This window comes from Terrapene carolina, unplaced genomic scaffold, assembly GCF_002925995.2.
Source record: "Terrapene carolina triunguis isolate 2854851 unplaced genomic scaffold, T_m_triunguis-2.0 Scaffold85, whole genome shotgun sequence".
In the NCBI taxonomy this organism is placed as follows: domain Eukaryota; kingdom Metazoa; phylum Chordata; order Testudines; family Emydidae; genus Terrapene; species Terrapene triunguis.
The window spans coordinates 23,518,298-23,533,363 of NW_020664436.1; the positions used below are offsets into that span (position 1 = coordinate 23,518,298).

Below are 15,066 nucleotides of genomic sequence, written 5' to 3' on the forward strand. Positions count from 1 at the left end.
CTCACTTCCTCAAATGGGTAATGGTTAAAAAACAAAAACAAAAAACCCTTTTATTGTAAAACAGGGGTTGAGAGTTGCTATTTGTAAAGCACCTTGAAATCACTGGATGAAGAGTAAATAAATATTTAAGACTGTTTTTTTTTTAAATCACTTAGGTAAGTGGAGGTATTCTTCGAATATTCCCAGAAGGCAAAGCTCAATTTGCTGATATTGAACCCAAATTTGATAGACTGCTGTTTTTCTGGTCTGACCGCCGCAACCCTCATGAAGTGCAGCCAGCATTTGCTACAAGGTAAGATGAATGAGATGTAAGAATGTATTTCATAAAGCTTCTGTTAGAGGTAGAAGAAGATATCATGACAAACTAAGAGCAAGGAGGAAATTTTAATATAGTATGGCCTGAAACAGCCCATTTCTTGTACAATTTGAGGCTCCTTTGCAAATATACTACTGATGCTTGATGTCAGAGTGCCATCGTACTGTAGTCTTCCTATGCAATTTCTCCTCTTCCTAGAAAATCTAGTTCTGGGTACAATTTTGGGTATTCAGAAAATCCTTTTTGGTACATAAATACTCAAAACCAGGACACGACTGGTAAATTTTGATTTCACAAAGCTATATCAGTCTCATAAAGAGCCTGATACAGAGCTCATTGTTAGGGCCCTACCAAATTCACTGTCCATTTTAGTCAATTTCATGGTCATGGGATTTAAAAAAGTAAATTTCATGGTTTCAGATGTTTACATCTGAACTTTCACAGTGGTGTAACTGTGTAGGTCCTGACCCGAAAGGGGGTGTCATGGGGAGGGGGGGGCGCAAGGCTATTGTAAGGGGTTGTGGGATTGCCACCCTTACTTCTGTGCTGCTGCTGGGGTGCTGCCTGGAGAGCTGGGCAGCCAGAGAGCAGCAGCTGCTGGCTGGGCACCTAGCTCTAAAGCCAGCAGAACTGAGGGTCACAGAGTATGTGGGGGGGCTTTACCATATGTCTGGGTTTTCCTGGCAGCCTCGTGCCCAGGACAGACAGCTGGAGCTGCAGCCTTCTGGTCGGGGGCTGACAGCCAACCTCACTTCCGTGCTGCCTTCAGAGCTGGGCACCCAGCCAGCAGCCACAGAGCTTCCTGCAGCTGGGGGAGGTTCCTGGAGGTGGGTCTGACTCCGCTCCAGGAGCAGCTCCTGCAGGGGAAGAGGAAGTCCCGTCCCTCCCTAGCCCAGGCCAGGACTAGCAGATGGAGGCTGGTGCACAATATGAGTCCCTAGCTGGGGTGCCCCCAGCCCTGCCCCTCCCCTATAATAGCCAGATTTCACAGTCCGTGACGTGTTTTTCATGGCCGTTAATTTGGTAGGGTCCTACTCATAGTCAGTGATGTCTTCTCACTGATTACAACTGGCTTTTTATTAGGCCTATATTGTATTAATTTTCCACCTTGCTCCTAGTTAGACATCATGTATTTAAGATTGGCTAGCCATAGCAATTTTCTTTGCCGTTCTTTTAATTTGGGGAGGTTACTGTCTTTTTTTATTTTAAAATTTCCTTCATTTTCCCCTGCCAGTTTTACACCACAAAAGTGGCTGTGGCTGGGGAAAGGATGGGGTGCTCCTCTGTACTCCGCTCTCTCTGTTACATGGATAGGGAGTACTATGTTGCTCCTTGTCTGAATCGCAAACAGAACTTCGCTCTTGCCAATGTTCTACTAATTCTACGGCAGAGTGGTAATGGTGGTGAACATATCTGCAGTCACTGCCAAACCTGTGTCTCCAATGTGGCATTACCAGATGCTATCTGCCAATCCACTGGGGTGGTGACTTTTAATAATTACAATGATTTAGTAGTTATTCTGTAGAATCCACATTTCATGTTGCACATAACATTTTGATATGTCAAGATGTAAAAGCTGGGATGCTAGTAGTGACACCCATACTTAATGTTGCCCAGCATTTTAATTTTAAGTCCTTGCTCTTTGCATAAAGGATAATTAACTTGAGCCAAAATGTTTCAGGCTTTTTTGAGGACAAGGATCATAGGTAGAAAATGTGTTTTCCTGTTTTTAAATTCTTGCTATCTTTTTTTGAGTGGCTATAGTCAAAACTGCTGGGAGCAGAAAGTTGAAATTAGGTAGGAGGGGGGAAAAAAGATGAAATAGCCCTCATTGAGCCTTTTGCCTGTTTTGGTTACATTGATTTGGTGAGGCAGTGTGGCCTAAAGGATACAATAGTGGGCTGGGAATCAGGAGATGTCAGTTCTGTTCCTGGCTCTGCTACTGGCCTGCTGGGTGACCTTGGGCAGATCACTTCTGTGCATCAGTTTCCTCATCTGCAAAATGGGGTAATGATATTGTCCTTTGTAAAGTGCTTTGAGATTCTACTGATGAAAAGCTCCTTATAAAAGCTAGATGATGTTTATTACATACTATTTGGCAGTGTTTAGGATTATCCCACTTTGGGTGTGCAAGTAATCAGAACAAAAGCACTTTTTAAAGCAACACCCCAAAGGAATGTAGGTATATGTGTGTCAGACTAACTTGGGTGCGCAGTGCATGTGTTTGATCTTGTAGGGAGTGCATTGGATGAATTGCATTGTAAGACCAACACCTCACTCAGTATGCACCTTCTAAGGTGTGCACTCGAGCAAGATGCACATCAGGTGAAGTGTGTGAGAAGGAGGAGCCCTTGGCAGATTTACTGTGCACCTTGCACAGAACAGGGCATTCTGGTGGTAACTAGCCAAATAGAAAAATTCCAGACTATGAAATTTCTTATATTAAAAAAATGGGGGCAGGGAGAGGGGGAAAGTCCATTTAAAAAAAAAAAAAAGTCTAAACCTGTTAAGAGAGTGAATATTCTGATTGCACAGTTAAGTACTCAAAAGTTAGGAAATATCAAGGTCAATGTTACCCATTATTACTCGTGGCAGCAAAGGTTACTGTATTTCAACTCTAGAACAAGAATGATGAAAGTCTAATGACATTGCTGCTGCTCCCTAAAAATCTATTTTGTGGAGAATCTCGCATCCAGAACCAAGTACCTGGATCATACAGAAAATATAATTTTATCTTATGTAATCAGATGTCTCTGGTTTTTATGTGAAGTGTGGAGTAGAAAAAAATTCTAACACAAAAATTTGCTCACAATTTATCTGGACCTGATTTTAACTTTGATTTTCCACTATACTTAAGCTGTGGTGCATAGTAAAGGGGAATTCTGCTTAACATCATTTTGAGACTTTGGACTTCAAACTATTTGCTACTTCTAATACTTTAAATAAATCAATGTATATTTAAACATTAAATTTTCAAGTCAAGCAGAAATACTCTGGCTGTATTTTGTTTGTCTGAAAGAAAACCTTAGTGACTAATGCAAGCAACAGGAATTAGATAATTCATGTTTCTCTACATGCTAAGAGTGTAAACTAGAAGCATAAATAGCTTCCATTTATGGAACACTTTTTTTAATCTGAGTCATAAAGCAATCTACATATTTAAATGTACAGAAGTCAGCTGCTCCTGGTTGAAGCATGTTACTGTTTAACAATGTACAGCAACGCTACACAACAGCGTAGGACAGGCAGCTTGTTGAAAATTCATGGGTTTTTGATTAGGCAGAATGTAATAACCTTTATGCTCTAGCCTATTTAGTTCAACACCCCACTTCCTTTGCAAAATGTACCATGGAATTTTTAAATACGTGTGTGCAGGACCTCCTCTTTATTCTGTCTTGTTTGAAACATTGTATTTCCAAAGACACAATACCCCCGGAAGCTTTGTTGGGGCATTGGTTCAGTACTGATTCAGATGGAAGGGTGCCACTTACTGAAACTACTAAAATATTTCTGAAGTGCCTATCATGCACTATACATGGGCTATAGAATGCTGGTCGATCTGTCTGGAAGGGATAATTACTTTTCCCTCCCAGTGAATGATCAGCATAACTTCCTGCAGCGTGATGCTACCTTGAACCTGCTTAATTTATGAAATGTGAGACCACAACCTAAGATGGTCTGGCTGCAGACTATACAATACAGTTTCTTGAATGTGATTTGGGTAATAATTTTATAGCATTTACTGGAAAATGTAGATTCATAGCATCAATGGCAAACCCACTTTGTCTTTTCAAATAACAATTTCCTTCATATAAATGATATTAAAATAGTAGAAATTAACAGAAAATCTTCTCCCCCCCATTCCTCCAATCCTACTCTATCAAATGTACTGAAAAAAACTAACAATTAAATGGGTTGTATTATGTAAATAAACATCACTCTTTGTTTTCCAGACTTCAGGAATTCATTTGTTGTATTTTCATCCATTTTATAGGTACGCAATAACAGTGTGGTATTTTGATGCAGATGAAAGAGCACGAGCTAAAGTAAAATATCTAACTGGTAATTAATCACTTTTGTATATTATATATATATTCTTGGTTTTCTGGGAAAAAAATCTAAATAGTCTTAACACCAGCCACCAAGAGAGGGTGCTACTTTGTAACAAGAGAGGGTTAACATGACTTGTGTAGTCATGTTTTAGAAGAAAGGTTGTCAAATGGTTAGGGCTGTAGGTAGCCTGTAACTTGGGAGACCCAAATTCAGTTCCCTGCTCTGCCAAATGCTTTCTGCATGACCTTGGGCAAGTCACTTAGCCTCTGTGTGTCTGTTCCTGGTCTGTAAAACTGGGATATTACTTCTCCCCATCCCTAATACCTAGGATAAATACATTGGAGAGTAATGGGGCCCATGCAAGTACCTAAAATAGAAGATAATTTTAACAATTGCACAGGACTTGATAAATCAGCTTGAATGGAGTGTGTGTATTGAAAAGCAAAGAAAGCTAAAACTGAATATCTGGAATAAAAGAATTGAGAATGTATTCATTTACAAATGTTGATTTTTGTGATAGTCGCTTCTTCTGCAAGGCTGCCCTAAGCACACTTAGCTAAAATCTGCCTTCCTCTTGTGGATTGCCCTTCAAGAGGAAGTTGATTTAATTTTTCTGTGCAAATAAGCAAGCTTTATCAGAATGAGCAGCTTAGTTCTGCTTGTCCTACATGAAATTAATGTGAAGTAGTTGATGGCATTGGCAGTAAAGGTCAATTTAAATATTTTTGCATATATAGTTATAGGGCCAGATTCCCAGCTGCTGGGAATTAGAATAGCACTAATGAAGTCAGTGGCTCTGTAGTGACTTTCACCACCTTGAGAATCTGGTTCTAATCTGACTTCCTCTGAGTCAATGAGGGTTTTGACTCTGATTTAAATGGGAGCCAAATGTGGGAGCAGATGCACACACTGCTTACGATTCCTATTTTCCCTGGTACAGTTGATGACATCACGGACTACTAAAGCAGTATGTGGAATGTAGCTCTTTCTCTGCTTTAGGTGTCAGTTTTCCAAGGAGTGCAGAAATCTGAGCAGTTCAACTCTGGTCTTGGTAGATGATGGGTCTTTCTTTTGGTTTACCATTGATCTGTATAGATTTAAAAATTACAAAACAACATACTTGATTTCTGTTAATGTTTTGGAGACTTAAACAGTTCTATTTTACTTTAAAGTATTACAGTTCACTTCTAACGAAAAGGGCAGGAAAGATGGCAATTTAGGATATACCTCAGATAGGATGTTATATATTAAAAAGGATAAAGATTTAACAAACTCTTCTCTTCAGTAATTCTCTTCACAAAAGTAAAATGATGATGGACCAAATTCTGAGGTTCACTTGACTTCTTTGCGAGTTTGCCTGTGTAAGGACTGAGCCCTACACTTTCAAAATGGACTGTCTGAAGTTAGGCTCTTAACTCCATATTTGAACAGCTAAACAAATGACTCGATTTTCAGCCATAATTCAGTCAATTGACACCTAGGATCCAAACTTTAAGCACCAAAGTTTGAAAATTTTCTCCTGAATATAAAAGTAGCTGCTCAGAATTTGGCCCATAAGGAGGTAACAAGGATATGAATTTGTATTTTATTTTCTGAAGCGTGTTGAACACCATTTGAAAATGCCTATTTTGCATGGTACCAAACTTTCAACAGGAAGGCAGAGAAGTGGCACAGTAGTTTTATTATAGCACACTCTTTAGCAAATGCTTAAACATTATGCTGATGTATTTTTTTTATTTTTCTGCAGGTGAAAAAGGTGTGAGGGTTGAACTCAATAAACCTTCTGACTCAATTGGGAAAGACGTTTTATAAAGGATTTCATCTAGCAACTCTCCTTGCTACTTCCCCCAGTAAACTATTAACTTTTGAATGTGAATAATGGGATAAAGAAAAATTGACAAGAAATCAACGTTTTAATAAGGAAACAAACACAGCGTTTCAGTGTTGTATCAAACAGAAGATTTTGACTGCTGAACCATTGTGCTATGTGACTGTGACTCCAGACCTGTGACTGCTTATGTAAAGAAGATAAGCAATCAGTAAGAAATAGCGTACACAAATGGACATGAAATAAGTGCCCTACATAGAATTTTTCCATTCTTATATTTTGCCAGACCAGTCATCCAATTCATCTCTCCCTTTTTTTATATGGTAAAATTTGGATTTGGGGTAATTTTTGTATGACCAGGTACAATTTATCAAAATTGAGTAAAAAATACAGTATTCTCCAAAATATCATTGATCTATTTTTGTAAAACTGTTCATACTGTTCTCTGCCATGAAAGACCTAATTTAATATAAGAATTGCCAGTAACTGATGATCACTTTAATTTTCTTTACATCTAAAGTCAGAAAAGGAGCACTTTAATTACCAGCTAAAAACCTGATTGTTTTATATTCATATCTCACACTAATTTGAACTTTTAAAGATTGCTGCTGTATTGTTTTTGACTATGTCCTTTTTGAAACTTGTTAACAGAAACAAATCACTATCTTACTATCAGCAACTTCTAATTCATGGTGTTGTATGTTGAATCGACAGAGGGGAAGGATTCTATATATTTTTTTTTTTTTTTTTTTTTTTTTTGAGTGACTGGCACTAAGTGAACTTGACACTATCCATGGAGGTGGCTTTGGGGACCTGGTAAATACCGTCAAGTTCCTAGGATACATAAGGGCTTTCCTAGGCTTTTATAGGTACCCAGAACCTCCTCCCTGTGTATTTGACAGGAGAATTCCACCTTTTTCTTCCTTTCTGAAAGTTGTTCTTTTACTGTACATAAGTTAATAGAATGTTGAAATTCACAAACTTTGTGTTCTTTCTGAATATTGGTGTCCCGTCTGATCTGCAGGCTGGCTCCTTGGTCTATTATATAGTATCAAGGGAACATTCAATACATTGAGGCTGAAGTGCATCACTACAGGCTTCATGTGTAATACATTTTCAGATTGTCACACTGCTGAAGGATTTCCCCAAAAAGGCACTGGCCTTTGATCAGTCCTGAGTATTTAGCGCAAAAAAATTACTTTATTTTTACACTTTCGTTTTTTTTAAAGGAAAAACGGACTTTACAGAATAAAGATGAGGCATCCAAAAGCTTTGAAATTCTGTTACTTAAGAGATGGATGTTCTAGTCTTGAGCTTTAAAGTTTGAGAGAACAAAGAAAATCCTAAAAGGCAGCATCCATATTTACAAATGTCTTTGGTATTTGAGCTCACCCCTTTCCATTTTTCTATCTGTCCTTGATTTCCTTACATAGCCAAAACAATGTGAGTGTACAGAAATATTTCTGTATATAATACAACTTTCAACAATTTTAGCATCTGTATAGTTTGTATTCAATCAGAGACCTTTTCTATGGAAAGCTCAGTAATTTTTATTAAAAAGATTACTATTCATGTAAAACATGAAAAAACAACAACAACCCAACAACCCTTATTTTATTTAGTGACAAACTGACCGGTGGGTGTGTGCGGGGGGGAGGGGGGACAGGGGGAAACTCATTATTGTGATACAATGGAGGAGACCTTATGGAAAAATTCTCATTTTGTTCAGACCTTAATTAGTTCTCACTCTTTACAGCTTAGTTTCTCTTTCCTCCCTTCCCAGAAAATCAGACAAGACACCTCTACTGTAAGTGCCTCTGCCAGCCTGACCAAGGAGTGTAAATCTTCATTACGGTCTGGTCTGCAGTGCAGTGCATTGCATTAGGCCAGCTTTAGCAAAACAAACACACAAAAAAGCCACCACTTTTAATTTTATCTGCTTTTGTATTATTTTAATGGAGATTTGATTGGTTTGTTTCAAAAATGTACAGCATAAACCTTTCAATTTTGTTCCAGTCCCTCTGTAATTCAAACTTCTATTGCTGCAGGTATGCAAAGTATCAAATTCTAATCACTGTATAGGTTTCTGCTTGCCAGACAGGTTAAAAAAAGTGCTTAATTTTTTGCTTCATCATTTCTTGTCAATCATTACAAAAGGGTCAACAAATCAGAGCAGCCATTTCTTTAACAGTATCCTTTTAGAATCTGTTCATTTCATGTCAGTTGAAATCTTCAATCTTGAGCGTCACAAAGCAGGTCCTTGTTTAAAACTATTTTTTAAACTGTCTTATGACCTGTGTGTGTTTAGTCCTGGTTAAAGATAAAGCTTCATAATACTATTTTTATTCATGACATTAGCCAGCTGTAAAACACAAGACCTTTTTCTATAACAGGCAAAGAAATTCAGGATTCATTTACAGATTGCCTATAAAGTCATGTAATTTGAAAAGCAGTGTTCATTATAAAGAGCTCTCAAGTTGCTTGTAAAGCTAATCTAATTAAAAAGATGTATAAAGGTTCTTGGAAACAACGTGGTGGTTATTTGTAATTATGTAACTTTTTTAAGCCTACTCCGCAGCAACTAATTTATAATCTGATAAAATAGGGGTGTGTGTGTCTGTTTTTAGCATTTAGTGACACTACAGCTACAGTCAAGGGTCTGCCATTTGTTTCCTTGATAAACTCTGTTTTTAATTATCCAGATGTGTGGGGGTTTTTTAATTGAGAGGAGGATGAGAAAAAATTGGTGTCAATTTTTAGATTTAGTGGGTGAGCTGTATTGATGCAAATCATGTTTTACACCAGTGCAATGTGTCTACACAGGGTGGTTGGTTTGTATTAGTTTAGCTACGCTGGTGGGGAAAAAAAATCCCAACCCTGAATTTTGACCCTTGAGGACAGCAGTAGCCTGGTACAGTGTGAGCCAGGCTTCCTGCTACATGTTGTTCACCAATCCATGCAGGTTATAAATGCTGTTCTCCAAGCCTTCTAGTCAGTCCTTTCCTGGCCACTGTTTGGCGAACAGGTTTCTGTTTGCGCTTCTGCATCACTCCAGCTCTTAAAAACTCTCTTAAATGTACTAGTCTTCCTTGCAGTTGGTTCAGTAACAGTGCCCTGATTTTCTAGGCCTATCAGCCTCTGTTCGGTTTGTACTGCTCCAGTACCTGGGTTTTTTGGTACTTTGGCACATCCATGGTATTTCTGGCACTTGGACTCAATCTTGCCCTGTTCCATTTTCTTTCATCACTTCATCGATGGCTACGTTAAAGCACTTTTTCAGCAGGCCACTTCAGTGCTTTGTGGTCTGCTCGGTAGTTCAGTGCTAGGTAACTTGTTCTTTGTGTGATCTTTCTATCAGATATGTCTAATTAGGAAAAAGGCCTCTTGGCAGCTTCAGATCATGTCTGTGATGGACTGACATATTTATTGTAGAGTCGACCATGATGTGCAGTGGTATCAGATTTGCCATTGATGTCACACAATGGACTAAAGAAAGGTGAGAAGTGTCTCTGAACGCTTGGAAGGAAGATACCTGTAAGCCTGGTAGCCGACCGGCTCAGAGTGCTTTCAAGCAGAAATACTAGAAACAGAAGCCTGAGGCAGTCAAGACTTCGGGTTACCGTAATTTAGTCCAGGGACTGGGAAGTGAAATGACCATGTTTGCATGCGCACACATCTCTTGAGAGTCACATTAGTGTCTTGAAACCAGGCTAAAACAAAAATTACATTTTAACAATCTATTCAAACATAAACAATTGCAAAAAACAGCAAAGATTGCTAATGGACTATAATACTAACCACAAAACCCAGGCAGTATGGTTTAAAGCAATATCCGTGTACGTGGCCTTCTCACACATACACAGCTGCAGACACTCTCAAACACATTGCCTCAGTGCCTGATTTGCTAGGGGAATTGACAACCAGACAACCTTAACGCTGCCCTGTATTTTATGCCACTGTTCCTAGGGGATTAATCATTAGTTTCCATTTTCCGAAGGTTCCCATAGGAGTCTTAACTAGTATTTTGCAATACACCTCTACCTCGATATAACACTGTCCTCGGGAGCCAAAAAATCTTACCATGTTATAGGTGAAACCGTGTTATATTGAACTTGCTTTGATCCACTGGAGTGCGCAGCCCCGCCCCCCTGGAGCACTGCTTTACCGCGTTGTATCCAAATTCGTGTTATATCGGGTCGCGTTATATCGAGGTAGCGGTGTATTAGAATTGCGAGCTATATAATTCAGGACCAAAACTTCAGACACATGGAGTCTTGTTCTGATGTACCAAACAATGAAACATTATTCTTTTTTGTATTTGTACAGAAAGTAAACATGTAACATTATACAAAAATGGAGTCTCAGAACCAAAACAAAAAATTGTCTTATGTTTGCACAATGAAACAAACTAGTCAGTTGGGTGGGGGGAGTGGTTAGTTTGTTTTGTAGGTAGGCACTCACTAATACCTTTTGTCTGAACTAATTTTCTGATGGTGTTAATATTTCTAGTGAAATCATGGTGCTGATTGGGATCTGTTGTCTGGCTTTAGTTCTACAAATTTGCATAGTTTTTGCTGGTATTAAAATTTCTATTTTAATAGAATATAGATTACTTCCTACCACTTTTGCTTAACCCAAAAGACATATAATGAAAACAACTTCTGTACAAAGAATCCATGTGAGGAAAAAGAGTTCAGTGCTATAAAGTGGTAATAGTTAGAAAAACAGCTATTAGAAATGAGGTAGCCATTTATCTGATTAAGTTAATGAAGACATTATTGGGACTTTCGTCTACCATCTGCACTTGGTCCTGCGTGTTGGTCATGAACCTCAGAGGGTGAAGAGCCCAGGTGACCTAACAGTGTGTCTTGCTTACATTGACATGGCTTTACCTTCTATAGCAGTGGTGGGCAACCTGTGGCCCATGTCAGAGTAATCCTCTGGCAGGCTGCGAGACAGTTTGTTTACGTTGACTGTCTGCAGGCATGGCTGCCTACAGCACCAAGTGGCCGCGGTTCGCCGTTCCTGACCAATGGGAGCTGCAGGCCACAGGGAGGTGCTGGCCGCCGCTTCCCGCAGCTCCCGTTGGCTGGGAATGGCAAACTGCTGCCACTGGGAGCTGTGGGCGGCCGTGCCTGCGGACGGTCGCTGTAAACCAATTGGCTTTCGGCCCGCCAGTGGATTACCCTGATGGGCCGCAGGTTGCCCACCACTGTTCTAAAGTGTATCTTACAGTAATGTCTTCATTTCTATATAGATCAGCCTTGCAAAATTCCAGTGTCTCCAGCTCAGTAGGAGATTTTCAAGAGACTTACAAGTGCCATTAACTACTGCAGAATCTCAGCTGCCATTAAAAACAAATTTTTTTCCCTAGTCCTTGTGAAGAAAACTTTAAATGTGAACTGCTACTGCAACCACCATAGTCACTGTAGAGGGAGCTCTGTTCACTCTGCAGTGGGTTCTTCTGAACTTTCTGTGAGCTTGGCTTCCCTAGGCCCATGCAAGGGGAAAGTGAGTATTGTTACCACCATTAATATTGGTGTCCTCTGGTATGCAATACTATCATGGTTAATAGCAATGTTGCGTTGGAAGGGTTACACAGCACTTACAAATATCCATGTACACTTGCAGTCACTATAAACCAATCTTCAAAAATCCTGAAGTAGGAGTAAAAGCAAGTATCTGATCCAAATAATTTAATGTGTACAAGAAAGCCAAGTTAAAAAAGGGACGTATAGCTGCTTTCCACACCTATTCTATTCTTTAAAAAAAAAAAAAAAAAATCTACTTGCCCACCCTTACCATGAAGAGAACAATCTCCTTTTTCACACATTCAAACACACATTCATGGACAAATGGACTGATTGTCTCTAACACATTCACACTTCTCTTGCACACATGCACAGTGCAGATGGACTCTCATGCCCTTCTTGTATATTCTCACCCCTCATGGAGAGACCTGCTTTTATTCACATTTCATACTAAACTCATTCACACACATTTCATGCCAGTCTTTCTCTCATCTGTCTTGTGCACCAACCCCCCGCTTGGCCTCACTCAGTTCTCAACCCCACTCATCCCCCCCACTCCGCCACCTCTTCATTCACTTACTCTTCACCTTGACATGAGTTCTCTGCATGCCTCCAAATTCATCAGCTCTTTCCCCCAAATTAATCAACTATCTTCTCTTCTGATTTGATTCTTCTCTCTCTTCACCCAATAAATTTACCACTTTCCTTCCTCCTCACCCATCTCCCCTCCCCCCACCCTTATCTCTCAACAGTGTCTCTTCAGAGCTGCAGCAGGTGCCCTCAGGTCTCGTTGGGTTTCAGGTCTAACCAACCTCTCCTAGCTGGCTGGTGACTAACCTCTCCTAGTGGCTCTGCTTAGAGCCATCTTTTAGTCCCGGCTCGTGGGGCTGGGAATTCTGGAGTCTCTTGCTTAAGGAGGGGCCAATAGAGCTCCTGGGATCTTTGTCTACTACCTAGAATAAGGTGCTGGGTAAATTCTGCTGTGCTAGGTTTGGAGATGGCTGCAAAGATGAGCAGGAGTGCTCTGGCATTAGCTTCACCTGACTGGAATGAGGGAGAGGCAGGCAACGGACTGTTACAGTAATGCTTGAGCCACAACAGATAGGCCCCATTATACTAGGAACTGTACAAATACCTAGAGAGAGATTATAATCTAAATAGGTGACAGAATGGGAGAAAGGAAGTGGTAGTAACCCCATTTTACAGATGGACTAAATAAGTGACTTGCCCCACATCACAGGAAATCTGCAGTGGAGCTGGTAATTGAACCCATTTCTCCAGTCCAATGCCTTAACCCAAGACCGTCCTTCCTTTCAAGTAGCATGTGAGCTGAGAAATGGAGATCTAGCTCTGTTCCCCCAAAGTTCAGGATCTGGATCCAGTGTCCCTTCTGGACCTGTCTATAAATGTCACTGCTGTTGGTTAGTCAGGTGTGATTTCATTTCTGTGCCAATTTTTAATAGTAGTATAGGCAGCAAGCTGTCTGCTTGCTTTTAAATAGAAATACATCCAACATAATTAAAATACAAAGATCTGACTTCCATCCACAAAAGCAAGAAAATGCAAATAAAGCTCATACAAGTCCAGGGGAGAAACAAGGATGTTTTTCTTTATCATATTCACTTATGCCTCAGCAAAGGCTACCCAAACTGTCTATTGTATGTAGAATACTTAGAAAATGTTTCTGTTTTTGCCAAGTCCTACAGTGAGACAAGGGAACTGGGTCCCTCTGGTGGTTGTGTTTAAAATAAGTATATCCTTTAAAAAAAAATTACATTTCCTACTGTTCTCTATTAAAAATGTCTTGGAAGTAATGAAAAGGAGGGAAAAAGTCAAATTCTTCTATGTATTTTAAGCCATGAAGGGTGGTCTAAGGCCTGGTTTACACTAGGAAAGCTATACTGCTCAGTTGGAGTGTGGAAATTTTTTTTTAACGTATATAGTAATAACAATATAAGCACTGGTCTAGATAAATGTCTACCTCTATAAAAACTACCTTACACCCATATAGCTTATTTTGCTTCCCAAACCATAATAAGCGATACCACTAAAGCACTTTTCCATACCAGTATAACTGCACCCACTCTATGGGGCTTTTAACTACATTGGTAGAGATAGAGCAGACAAGCACTTAGTCTGAGAAACCTTAATGTAGATAATAACTTGGCTCGCTGTTTCTTCGATGCTCCCTAGAATGCTTTTCATGCTGTTTGGAAGAGCCTCCTGGCCATCAAGCATTTTTCCTTCCTTTCATCCTCTTATTAAAGCCTCCTTCTTCTCTAAAGCCTCCTTATGTGATCTCATCAGATCTGCTGTCTTATCCTTGAAGCGTTATCCCCTGGATTGTCTATCCAGCAATCTACCTCTCCAGGCTCTTAGGCCTTAGCTACACTGGCGCTGTGAAGCGCTGCAACTTGCTGCGCTCAGGGGTGTTAAAATGCCCCCCCCCCCCGAGCGCAGCGAGTGCAGCGCTGTAAAGCGCCAGTGTAATCAGCGCTCACAGCGCTGCAAGCTACGCCCCTCGGAGAGGTGGCAGCACTGTGAATTCCCAAGTGTAGCCAAGGCCTTATACTACACCCCTTGTTGTGCTATCCAAGAACTGTATTAGTCTGAGGCCTTGGCTACGCTTGCGAGTTACAGCACTGTAAAGCCTCCCCCAGCGCTGTAACTCACTCCCCGTCCACACTGGCAGGGCACTTACAGCGCTGTATCTCCCTGGGTACACCGCTGCAGGTACTCCACCTCCCGGAGAAGCATAAGAAATACAGCGGAGTGGCTATGACTCATGGGTGTGAGTGTAAACGCTTGCAGCCCTGTACTAATCACCTTGTCAAGTGGCCAATCCTCTCCGTTGTTGTGATCGGCTGCAGGAATGCGGAAGTGCCGGTTTCAAAGCTCGTACAACAGAGAAAAAGCAAACATTTTGCTGTTTGCTTTGAGTGAGTGAAAGAATGAGGAGAGGGCCGGGAGTTCGGAACTTGCAAACTAGAGTGCTGACATGCTCCAGAAAGCACTCTCTCTCCCCCCACCCTCCCTGTCACACTCCACTAGGGTTACCATATTTGGAGCCTCCTAAAGGAGGACACTCCACGGGGCCCCGGCCCTGCCCCCAGCCCCGCCCATGCCCACGCCCCAACTCCGCCCCTTCCCCAAAGTCCCCGCCCCCTCCCCTGCTTCCCGCGAACATTTGATTCGCGGGAAGCAGGAAGCAGGTAAGCTGGGGGGGGGGTGGATGGGGGGGGAGGAGGCGGCCCCGGCCCCCGGCCCAGCGCGCCCCCCGGCAGCCCAGCGCGGCCCCGTCCCAGCACCGCCGGCCCCGGCCCCCGGCCCGGTGCACC

General features: G+C 41.1%; 1 protein-coding gene across 2 annotated transcripts in view; it reads left to right on the forward strand.

Moving 5' to 3' along the window:
* EGLN1 (egl-9 family hypoxia inducible factor 1) overlaps nucleotides 1-8,720 on the forward strand; it is a 42,800-nt gene extending 34,080 nt beyond the window's left edge. The window contains exons 3-6 of one of the 2 annotated variants that reach the window (XR_002908998.2): nucleotides 156-292; nucleotides 4,311-4,378; nucleotides 6,117-6,520; nucleotides 7,981-8,720. Coding sequence is in view for 1 of the 2 variants with exons in the window: in XM_024215926.2 (XP_024071694.1) it covers nucleotides 156-292; nucleotides 4,311-4,378; nucleotides 6,117-6,181 (270 nt within the window). In the remaining variant the exon portion in view is untranslated. Of the gene's footprint in view, nucleotides 1-155; nucleotides 293-4,310; nucleotides 4,379-6,116 lie in introns of both variants that reach the window. The other variant, XM_024215926.2, reaches the window with a different exon arrangement.
* The last annotated feature ends 6,346 nt before the right edge of the window (nucleotides 8,721-15,066 follow it).